Source organism: Pristis pectinata, chromosome 7 (genome assembly GCF_009764475.1).
Source record: "Pristis pectinata isolate sPriPec2 chromosome 7, sPriPec2.1.pri, whole genome shotgun sequence".
Classification (NCBI taxonomy): domain Eukaryota; kingdom Metazoa; phylum Chordata; class Chondrichthyes; order Rhinopristiformes; family Pristidae; genus Pristis; species Pristis pectinata.
Window position 1 is genome coordinate 78,272,329 of NC_067411.1, and position 12,290 is coordinate 78,284,618.

Genomic DNA, 12,290 nt, shown 5'->3' on the forward strand with positions numbered 1-12,290 from the left:
GGGCAGAAGTGCCTTTCAGGAGCAGAATTGATGGGCTGTTGAATTTTATTAACAGTTGAGGCAGAAATTGTTAATATTTAAGATTAGCTTGTAGAAGGAAAGAAAAGTGGTTGAAGGGATTATTAGAACATGACAAGCAAGTGTAATTAGAAGTGTTTGTTCGTGTGGAGGTAAATGCTAGCAGGTCACTTAGACTAAGCAACCAATATTTGATTAGTAGTTTCCATTTATGTCTATACATTATTAAAAACAATACACTCCATTATCTCAAAACAATTTGATAAAAGATGAGAGTTTGGAACTTTTAATGATTTGTCAACAAAAAAAAAGTTCAAGTGTCAGCCATGAAGAAATCTCAAGGTCAATCAAGGGTGCATTTCCTTATTTAACTGAGCTCCAATGGCATTCAATGATTTCAGTGGCAATTGGCCTTAAGACGAAGGAAAAGAATCAATCATCTTATACAGATCCAGAGTCCAATTAATCTGAACCTGTTTTGTAATCGTCAGAAGCACAAGGCTAAGTGTAATGTGTGTAGGAGTTCAAATTCCAGTTGTGGCAATCATTATGGGTTCAGGCTCCATAAAGGAACAATTTGAAACCTTGAGTATGTTTAGTCTGGTTCAACTCTATTATAGCAACTCTAGTTAGCAAAGAGATCTAAATATGCACTGTATTTTATTTTGTAAGTGTACTAACATGGGCTTTTGTTTTAATTAGAGTATGAAAATTTTTATTAGGATGAGAAGAAAGTAAAAACATACATAATTCTGCTGAAGGTCAGGGTGATTTCTCTCAATTCCATCATCCAGAATGGTAATTACCACATTTCGGCCTGTATATCCTCTTCGCCAGGCTCCTACTATGTTCATATCTGACTGGCAGTGGTGAGTGTCATCATTACAATGCTAACAAATGGAGAAAGTAAAGAAATGTCAAATTCAATAACTCTACATTCAGCAAAGGTGTCCTCTTAAAAGATCTGGCAAAACATTCTCAGTGACAAGACCACTCTATAAAACATAATTTTTTTTTGCTTAGTGTGAGGGGTGGGGGAGGTTGGTTCTTTAAATGGGCACATATTATACATAATTGTGGATATGCATATCCCCTCATTGTGTTTAGTGTTTACAGGTGAGGGAGGGTAGCTCTGGTGTTCCCATTCAACAAAACCAGAAAACCCATGGCTTGTTGAAAGTTGGCACAGACTGAAAAGGAGAAAGTAGTGGGTGAGAAACGGATGAGGAATTAAGCTTGCATAAACAAAATACGGCAAAGCTACAATAATCTGTTGTCCAATTGTTCAGAAATACCAAGTGTATTGGAGTATTTACTGGAATAACATCAAACAGCCCTGAAAATCTCCGAGCATGCTGGAATAATGGAGTTATACAGTATCAGGCTGGATTGCACGTAAACCAGAAGACTTCACGTTTGTCTCCTCCTCACACATTTTGTGGGCCTGCATGCACTTTATGCAGCCCCAGGGGTATAAACTATCTCCAGGCCTCTCTGCCAGTCGTCCCGTGAAACGGAGTGATCCAAGAATGGTAACTAAGTTTCACTGTCTAAAACACTATTGAACAGATTTAAAACATCTATGATCAGAGACATTTCTGATGAACTATGCAAAAATTTATTAAAGAGTAAATAAATACTTAAATGACATTTAATTGAAATAAATTAAAAACATCAATATTAAGAAAAATGAAACAAAAGCAAACCATTTAACCTCTTTGATCAAGTTCAGAGATCTCTTTCACAACAATGAGGTACACCACATACACCAGCCCAGGCTGGTGAGAAGTGAAGGGTCAGATGTGAAGTGCATCTGGCCCTGCAGTTCATTTGTGCTAAACCCTTGCTGATCTCCGAATTCTACTTTGCAACACTTGGGTACTGACGTGCAAAGAGCACCAAACTGGCAACAAAAGCCAAGTATGTTTCAAGCCATTTATGCAATCATATACTTACTATATACCACATGCTTGGCCATTTGGGATCATTGAAGTAAGGATACTGGGAAGCACTAGCTTTATAATCTCTCTTTATCCGCCTTTTTACCACTTGCTGCTGTATCCATTCCACCTGCCAACATTAATAGAAAGGAAGGGTAAGCAATTGTTTGGGTAGAATGAGTAAATTTTCACACAAGGCAAGATTAATAATGCAACTGCATGAGGTTATTGGGGTAAGCCCCAAGGTTGTGGGTCCAAAACTGCCTGAACTTGAAACCCCAACCTAGGCTAAATATTTCACTGCAGGAGCATGGAACAACTACCTTAATGAAAGTGTTTCATTTCAGCAGATACAGTATATTAACCAAGTGCAATACATTGATTTTATGGATCAAGTGGGAAAGTGCACAATTCCACTGGCAAACCACTCAAATTCACTGTTAAGAGAATTGATCATAACTTCCATATGAAAACTGTATTAGTGTCTGGAAACATGCCTCCCTAGAAAAAGAGCAAATTAACTTTATAATTTGATTTAAACTCCATCAATTTATACTTGGGAAACCACAAACCACAACTTTCATGCAATCACCATAATAACTGGTGATTTCCAGCTTCCATTATTACTGGAAAGAATTGCACTTTTTTTATTGCGAAATGGATGAACTAGTGAAGGGATAAACTTTTAATTCCAGGTGGTCTTTTTAAAGCAGGGTAACAAAAAGCAATATTGTTCTTAGCTGTAGTAAAATGAAAACAAGAAGTCTTTATGAAGTTTTGGGAATATTGAATAGATTTTGGAAATTCAGAGCTATGTTCTCAGGTGAAATGAATTCCTCATTCAAGTTAAATATAGTTATTTTAAAGCACAAGCCTCTTTACCAAATGAGGCTCTTTCAAATACCCAAAATGTTTTCCTATGGTAGATATTAACCTCAAAAATAATAAAATTTCAGCCTGACTGTGCCAAAACGACCACAATATGAAACTTACCAATTTATCACTTCTGGGGTCTGTTTTCAGAAGATCCAAGGAAAATATTTCAAATGTAGATTTAAATGACATTAAAAAAATTACATTTCTATGCACTACTAGAAGATTCTCATTTAAAACAACTCGGAGCAGTTTTGCATATGATGGATCCGTGCTCCAGTAGTTACTGCATTATATTTATAGACATTAGGTCTTTTCTATAACACTGATGTGGCCAGATGTGCATTTATAGCTTCATTACAATAATCACATAAAATGCTTCAACAACAGTCTCTTAAATTTCAATCGACTCTTCACATAACCCTCCCGAGGGTGAACATATGACAGTAACTCAAGCCTGGGATGGTCTTTATTGGTTTGTACTGCACTAAATTTTAGAAGTGGTGAAGCCAGGATATCAGCTGAGTTTATAATGAATTCATCCCTTTCACGATGCCCTCAGGGTGTAAACTGGTTTCAAAAAAGACTTGCTGAAACATGGTAATACATACTAAAAATAGATGACTTTGGCTGGACAAGTATAACAAGATCATGCAGTTCATAACCAGAGATTTTAGCAAACAGATATCTTAAGACTCACGTCTTTAAGGACATCCTAAAAAAATATACATCCAATTAAGTCTGGTCACAAGTTGCAGTATGAATACAAGAGTGGGAATCAGTCACTCAGTATCTCAGGCATATTCAACTGTTTCAATTAGATCACAACTAATCTGCTCAACTCATCCATATATATTAAGCATTCCTTAATAGACATTTTTGTTAGTCAAGTATATTTCTTGTACATATTTGTTCCTAGGGCATGGATATCCAGTTCAGAAGACAGTTAAAGAATCATCCACAATACTGGGTTTGAGATCTTTGAAGGACTTGGGTGAACCAAATGTAATTTGGTTCATGTTATCATAGTCGTCATTAAATCGTACCAACTTTTTATTTCAGGTTTAGTTAATTACTTGAACTTTAAGTTCCCAAGCTGCCATGGGGGATTCAAATTCAAGTCTCCAGATCAATAATCTAGGTCTCTGGATACCAGTCCACTATCCAGCAACTTAACCATTATGCTACTATACATGCCAGTTCTGAAGTTTTTAATTCACCTCAGCTGTTTTATTAGCAAAAAGATGTGCACGCCTATGTTTTGGGGATGCAAGGGGTGGAAGCCAAATATTAAAAGGGTTCTGAATAAGTGCTTTTTGACCACTCACCCGAATAGCCTAGATCTAAATGTGGCCAGGCCCTTATTCTGGTCACTCACACTGCAGGAAGTGATTTCTTTGAGATCTCAACCTTCCTTCAAGCACACACAAATCACACAAGGCAGGAACTAAGGTAGCCAATCGCACAGAGTAAGATCCCAGAAACAGCAGCAACACCCAAATAGTTTCAGTATTACTGGAAGAGTAAACATTAACCAGAATACCAGAGTTTATTGCTACTTCATGAAATAGTCCCTGCAATCATGTAATCAAATGGGGGGGCGGGTGGAAACGACAGCCTACATTGCTCGAGTCTCTACAATGGGTCTTGAATGAAAGAGCTTCTGATACACAGCAAGAAAATGACTTTTGTCGAGTGAAAGCAAATTGATTTTTTAATTTAACAAACCAAATGACTTTTTAATAATGATTCTAATTTTGAAAATTTTGTTAATCAGCAAGATCTCCCCACCAGCAACACCAGTAGGGCAGCTAAAACATTTATGCAATCAGACCAAAAGAAAATTGGACAAGAGTATCTGGATAGTAGTGAGAGAGGACAGTGCTGTTTTTGTTTGTGTATACACATGCCACTGTGGAATAGAAGCAAACAGAGTGGTGGTCAAATCCACTATAAATATTTACTTTAGTTTCAAGTTACAAACAGATCAGTTAGTGTTCAACAGTTTGAAACTTTGACAGCAAATTTAATCCCATCGTTTCCCATTTTGAGCAGGTGGGATTTTCCAAAACAAATAATGACAGAAACTCCGTTCTTGAACAGAACTGCTCCAAATGAGAATCCAATTTCACAGTTCACCCAGGTGACCAGACATTTATGTACCTCAGCAGCAAGCGTTGCCAGACAACTCAACCACGAAAAAGAGGAATCAGCCAGACTCTAATCTTTAAATGTACCATCACCTTTTCCCTACTTTAAAAAAAATTACACCCGAGTGCAGTTGAAACGTTTCAATTCTCTCCACGTGACATTTGAAAATATTGGCTATTAATGATATTCAAAACCATAGTCACTATAGAGGGTTGCGAGGAACCCTTTGACAACTCACCCTAAAGCCAAGGCTCATTCCTGGTCAGAGTGCTTACCCACAAACATGCGGCTGAGATAAAGGAGCTCAGTAGTTTATTTGAAGGAAAGGGATAGAAGAGGGAAAAGCAGAGAGCACATGAAAATAATTCCATGTTGGCATGTGTTAATGGTTCAGTGTACCATATAATTGGCATGAGAGATCACGATGACTCTTCACAAATGCACCAAATTATCTGGAAATTTGATATAGTCAATTTAGTTTTAGCAAGATTTGAAAATATTAGCTGTAGATCAGTGGTTTCGAGCTGGACTGAAGAGACTGGAAGCATGAACTGTATTCCCTTCTCATTCTGCTACACAAACAGGTCTATTCAAAACTGGACATTTTTCTTTGGGAACTTACATTACACACTTCAGTATTAATATTCTGCCTTCATTAACTCATGCATCTGCATATTTCTGATGCAAGTATTAAATCATTAATTGATTATGTAGGTGACTTCCTGCCATATACTGAATCATAGCAGAAGCTATGTTGGATTTGCATTTTGGACCCTGCAATGCTGGCCAAGTTCTGTTCTCAGCAGGTGACAGCTCATAAAGTGAAGCACAGTTCTTATCAGTATAAGCAAGTTAGCAAAAACCACCAAACTTCATTGAAGCTAATTTGTTTCTTTCCATTGTCCAGTTACTAACTCCATGTCTTTCATATGGGGATCTGTCAACCCATCACACAATTTTAAATAAAAAGAGATTGTACTCTATGGAATCTTTGACTTTAAATAGCAGTTCTAGTCACTGCTTTTTCTCCCCAACACAGAAATATTACAACCGAGTGCGCTGGGTATACCAAAGGCTGTGGACCCAGATAATACCCTGGCTTTATTGCTGAATACTGATCTTGTAATGCTTTAGGCAAGCTGTTCCATTACATCTACAACATGCCAATATTCTGTACAGAAAACATAGGTGAATTCTCGGTGGTCAATTACTACTCCCTCTCCAAGTCTTTCTCACCCATGAGCAAGGTGCTATTAAGTGCTACTCACCCCCCTGTTAACCAATGGTCAGTTTTTGTCCTGTCAGGACAACTGGCTCAACACTGTATTGGTTGAAACATGGCAAGATAAAGGCAAAATTCCAGACACGTTATGATAAAGGCTGCCATGAACATCAAGGGAGTACTTAACAGAGTATGGCTTCAAGCATTACGGATAAAATTGAAGTTCATTGGGAAACTCTCCAGCAGCTGGAGTCATATTTTGAGCAATTTTAATAGGATGTAGTTTTTGGAGGTCAATTATTTCAGCTGGAGGACACAGCTGTGAGCTTTTTTCAGGCTGGTGTCTTTGGCCCAACCATCCACTGCTGCTTCAAAAGACTTTTTATTCCCCCAAAGATTGGAGCTGGGAGATTTGATGATTATATAGCTTCATTTGCAATTCCTCATTGATCAGATCAAGCCAACGTGTAGCAAGACCTGAATAACATACAAGCTTGGGCAGCCAAGTGAAAAGTAGCATTAGCAGCATAGAAGATGCCAGGCAACAATCATGTCCAACAATTATACAAGCACCTTTTCTGACATTTGATACAATTTCCTTGTCAAAAAACCACTAGTGTTGCAATGATGACCATCAATAAAAAAGCTCAACTGGACCAACTATAGGAACTATTGGAGAAAGGAGTCAGAGGGTGTGTATTTTTAAGTGACTCACCTTGTGAGCTGTTCTCAGTTTCACCACCTTTGGCTCACAAAAACTTTCCAACTACCTAAGCAGTACAGCTCCAACTAGAGCACAGGTAACCAGTGTTGAGATTTGCTCATATAATCACTGCAAGATTGATAGTGGTTTTTTGTGACAATTATAACATAGTGGCCACTATACTGCAACTGTAATGGACTTGAAAAGTACTTCATTGACTGAAGAACTTAATAATATCCCAAATTCATGTAAGATATCAGACAAGAACATTTCTCACTACTACTGAAAAATCCAGATCAATATTGGTAGAATAAGCCTAGCTATTTCAACACATGATCACACCATGGGGCATTTTAAATATTCGATTTTGAAATTTAAAATAAGGTAATCAATTTGGAGTAATCTCATCTTCAATCCTTAGCTAGTCAATAGCAACCAGTAAGGGAACTGACCACAGTGCACTAAGATGGAGAAAAGGCGTTTCTGCTCCAATAACAATATTTCTGAGGTGGTGCCAACATAAATGGGTATTTCAGTTTTTATTCTCTAGTTGTATTACACTGCCAACTTAAAGGTGCCTGACTACATCCATTATACCAAAAGGAAAAGGATTAATGCATTTTAGAAGGATGAAACGAATGTCAAAACAAAATGCACTAATTTTTAAATGTGTGCAGGGAGAGAAATAACTAAATTTCACATAAAAGTTAATAAAGTCAATTTAAAAGGAATTCCTTGGCTTCTACTAAATAGAAGCAACACACTGTCTTACGAATCATTCATTGGAGTATTGTTGTCAATTCTAGTCACTATCCTTTAGGAAGGATGCCAAAGCTTAGATAAGATTTAATTGAATGAATGAAGGGCTTCAGCTTTATGGAGAGACTGAAAATGATGGTAATCTCCTTTGAAAGATTCAAAATTGTAGATGGCTTTGATAAGAATAAATAAAGAAAAACTACGAGTGATTTGTTAAAATCTGGAATTAGTAATAATTCACAAAAGAAACTGGATTTCTTGAAACAGTACAAAAAGGTGCTGAATTATGGAGAAAGGCCAATGGAACCAAGTAGCTCTTTCAAGGAATCAAGAGAGACCCCATTGGTTGAATGGACTCATTTAATGCTTTAAAGTTCTATAATTTCTCTGAGGAAAATTTGAGTAAGCAAATATTATTCAATGACCAAATCAAGGCTGATAAGGATACGATCAATTTCATTAAAAACTTTGTTTGACCAATTCCTCAATTATGTTGAATCTTGGAGTTAATATTGTCTAACATGCAGCTTAAGGATGGTGACATGTGTGCACATGCCAGCCCCCAGCACTAACAACACTGAAACCCACCTTTCAGTATCTGCAAAACAAAAAGGGCTGCCAGCAAGCTAGGCACCAAACCTCAGTTTTTGAGCTGCACTGCCCAAGTTGCATCTTCTACAAGCATCAGCTGGACCCACAGTTCAGCTAATTTTAATGTCAAAGAATGTTACACCTGTCGGCTTGGTGGTTCAATAGCCATAAGTAAAACATTATAGATCAGAAAAAGATCCAAGGTTCCAAGATCCAAACTCATCTGAATCAGGAGGAGGAGGAAGAGATGGGGGAAATTGTCAAAGTTTCTGACTTTAAGATTGCAGACATGCAAGGTCTGCTAGACAAACATTCATTTGACCATCAAGGGATGCCTACATTTACAGAAGCTTTGATCCAAACTGAACACAGAACTCCATTAAAAGAGAAAGCAAAGACTAAAAGAAACAATATCAACTCAAACAGTGAGCACAGTGGTGTAGCGGTTAGCGTAACGCTATTACAGCGCCAGCGACACGGGTTCAATTCCCACCACTGTCTGTAAGGGGTTTGTACGTTCTCCCCGTGTCTGCGTGGGTTTCCTCCTGGTGCTCCAGTTTCCTCCCACATTCCAAAGACGTACAGGTTAGGAAGTTGTGGGCATGCTACGTTGGCAACACTTGCAGGCTGCCCCCCAGAACACTCTACGCAAAGATGCATTTCACTGTGTGTTTCGATGTACACGGGACTAATAAATTAATTTTATCTTAAGCAGGATTGTTTTTAAATGTTGGATCAAATTATTTCCAAAGATGATATTGTTCAGAATGCCAGTTTTGAGGTAGCATGGTTATTACGACCAGAGTTCTCAGGGACATTAGCTTCCAAATGATATTAAAACTAGATCACACAACTGAACATCTTACTCAAAATCAAAACCACCATACAAGTTTCTCCTGTCACCACCAGATAAATTGAAGTACATTCCCCATAATCATTTCAGTCAGCTGGCATACATTTCCTGCAATACTTTGGTTGCCGAATAGAAACAGGCAAGATTTGCCAAATGGAACAGAAATGTAAATATCCCTTTTCCCAGGGTGTCATTTGCTATAAAAGATAAAGGATTGAAAAATGGATTGTTATTTCCAGATTTTAAATATTACTTTTTCCAGGCCAAGCAGATTTATTCTGATTTCGTAAGCTAGCTTTAGTTTCTACAAAAGATGTATTTCCCTATATCCAAGGTCAAACATGTGCCTTTGGACTTTTACCTCAGATTATCTCATTTTCCTAAGGCAGGCATGACTTCATCTTAAAGAAAATATTTGATTGCTCTTTGGCACTTTACCTGCTGCATTAACCAGTTTTTATGCAGGATCAGAGTTCACAGGGAAGAGCTCCCCAAGGACCGAAATATAGAACTTGTAGTGTTCAGCTCAACTGGTCTGTGCCAGTGTTTATGCTCCACACACATCCCCGATAAAATTTATTCATCTCACACTATTGACACATCCTCCCTTTCCATTCTCCCTTTTGGACACATCTTCTTTCTTAAAAAGAGCAGATGAATGCTTGGCCAGAAAACTAGAGGCTGGAATTCTCTGGAAAATGCAGCAGTTCTGCATGATATGCTGTTACAACTAGCAGCAAATTTACTACAAGTGCAAATACAAGAATCCTTAGCCTATTTGCTGCCTGAAATTTCTGTCATTGGGATTTGCATGACACAATTTCCTGGCAAATAGCAGGAAAACTCATTCTTAAGAATTGAGAGCTATTAATAAGATAATAAAGAAACCAGATCAATTTGGTATCAAAAAGGTCTCTGAAGCAGCAGTCTGAAAAGACCAAGCATACTGACAACATTGTAGAAGCCAAATAATTCACATTCAACACTAGTGGGGCTATCAGTGCTTATCATTATAATGGAGGAATCGTGACAGCAACTTCTTAAGTAGACATATGCACACTTAAGCCCATAAGTTGCCATCAGTTATTCTCCATGTCAGCATCAGGTATGTGCTGTGGAGTTCATTGGTGTGATCCATGAACTGACATAACAAAGAATATTTGATAAATAATTTTAAAAAAGGGTGTTAAACCCAATTTGAGGTTTTACCAGTTTTAAATAACATTAAGCCTGAATTACTGCTCAACAATTCTAATTATTTCAAAATTCCATGCTTGCAAAATAATGTCAAAAACTGATGACATTTCAACTTCTCCTAAATGCATCTCTCAGTCTTCATTTTTGTGCAAAACGTTTAAATAGTCAATTTTTTCTCTTTAGATTTGTCATCTGCGAATTTTGAGATAGCCTGCTCTGCCCACTTAATGGGACCCCCATTATAGTGCTGAAGATCTGCAGTCACTTTGCTGAACTCCAGGTCAATATTTTATGGAAAAGTATTTTCAATCAAGTACTGAGGTGTAGTTGTGGCTCAGCACACAAGTAAATAGAGAATCAAAAACAAAAATAGTCCTCAAAAGATCTCCAGAAGAGAAGCCATGCCTGAAGAACCTTTGGTCACATAACATACAATTGCAAATTTAAAATGCTAATTGGCTGAAGCACTAATGAGTAATACTATACAACAGTGAAAACAGAACTTTTGGACTTCCTATGTTAGAACAGACTTTCAAGTTTTATTCCTGCCAGGAAAACAACAACTTAAGTTCAATATAAACCTTAAACTTCTTCTACCTGGCATTTAATTTTGCATTGGGTAGTCACTGGATTGATGCATTTCAACATATTTGAAAGAGCACAACAGAAGCAGGACTAGACCACCAGATTCCTCAAGTGTGCACTATGCTGGATTCAATGCCTCTTCTGTACCATTTCCCCATAGCACTCAATTCTCCAATCTTTCAAAAATTTATCCTCCCAACAAATACTTCATGATCTAGTCTGTACAACCCTCTGGGGTAAAGAATTCCAGAGATTCACCACCCTCTGCGAAATTTCTACACACCTCCATTTTAAATGATGGCCCCTTACCTTGTAACCACGTCCCCTTGTTCAAGATTTTCCCAGTAGTGAAAGAAAGACATACTGAGACTCAAAAAAAATCTAAGAAAGGCAGCACGTTACTTGCCAGGCTCTTATTTATTCATTGGCTGGTGGTCAATGTTGAAGAGGAGAGAAAAATAAAAAGTGGGGAATCCCTTGCACCTTGGCTTGTCACCCAGCCAATCAGTTACAGAAGCTGCAATTTAACCTAAATGGGCACAAATGGCAGGGATCACGTGGGTCCCGACACAAGGGCAGACAAATCACATCAGACACTTCCAGGAAGTTTGCAAACAGCAAGAATTCAATGTTGGACGCAAGTCAAGGAACTACACAAAGCGAGTTAAACTGACTCAGAAGAATTATACCTACATTTCTTTCACAACATTCTCAGCAGACGTGAAATGCGCATTAAAGTGGATTGCTGGAATTCCTTTTCAGTTGTTGCAATGCTGTGTTTATAATGAGCCAATGAATCACCAAGGTTCACCCTGTATTACTTTAGGCAGTCATCACCACAGCATCCCAAGTTTCAGCCAGAGGAGACATGAATGCTGCTAGTATTATTGAACATTGTTGAATAGTATTAAACAGACAGGAATGGTGGCATTTAAATTAGTTTCAAATAGACTTCTCATGAAGAAGACAAGAATAACCCAGCAAGAGTCCAAAAGTTATTTCACATCATTTCTTCTGAAGAGTGCATCACTCAGGAGATCAGGATTAGACCTTGCAGTGATGATCTCTCTCAGCTTCAGTGGAATCTTCAAACATTCATTATTCAAATGAATATAACAAGATAACCACTTGAACAATTATGTAAATGAAACCCACCACCAATATATGTCACATCTTTTTTCAAAGAATGAATAAAGACTAATAAAAAAAAACTAAAACAAGATCTTAATTTCTATTAAACACATGGAAATAATCAGTGGCAGCCTGCAAGGTTAAAAAAATACTCCAAATTTCGGAAAGCATAATGAAACATTCACTGTTACAAGAACATATAATAGCAAAGAATGTCAATTGTGTTTCAAGATATCAGCAAGGGACTTAATACAATAAGGACAATTT

At 37.5% G+C, this 12,290-nt stretch overlaps 1 protein-coding gene across 3 annotated transcripts in view; it reads right to left on the reverse strand.

Moving 5' to 3' along the window:
- Positions 1–12,290, reverse strand: part of pcsk5b (proprotein convertase subtilisin/kexin type 5b) — a 293,223-nt gene that overhangs the window by 244,873 nt on the left and 36,060 nt on the right. For all 3 annotated transcript variants that reach the window (XM_052019395.1, XM_052019394.1, XM_052019393.1), the window contains exons 3-4: positions 1,975–2,088; positions 765–908 (exon numbers count right to left, since the gene is read on the reverse strand). In XM_052019395.1, the coding sequence (XP_051875355.1) occupies positions 765–908; positions 1,975–2,088 (258 nt within the window). The remainder of the gene's footprint in view (positions 1–764; positions 909–1,974; positions 2,089–12,290) is intronic.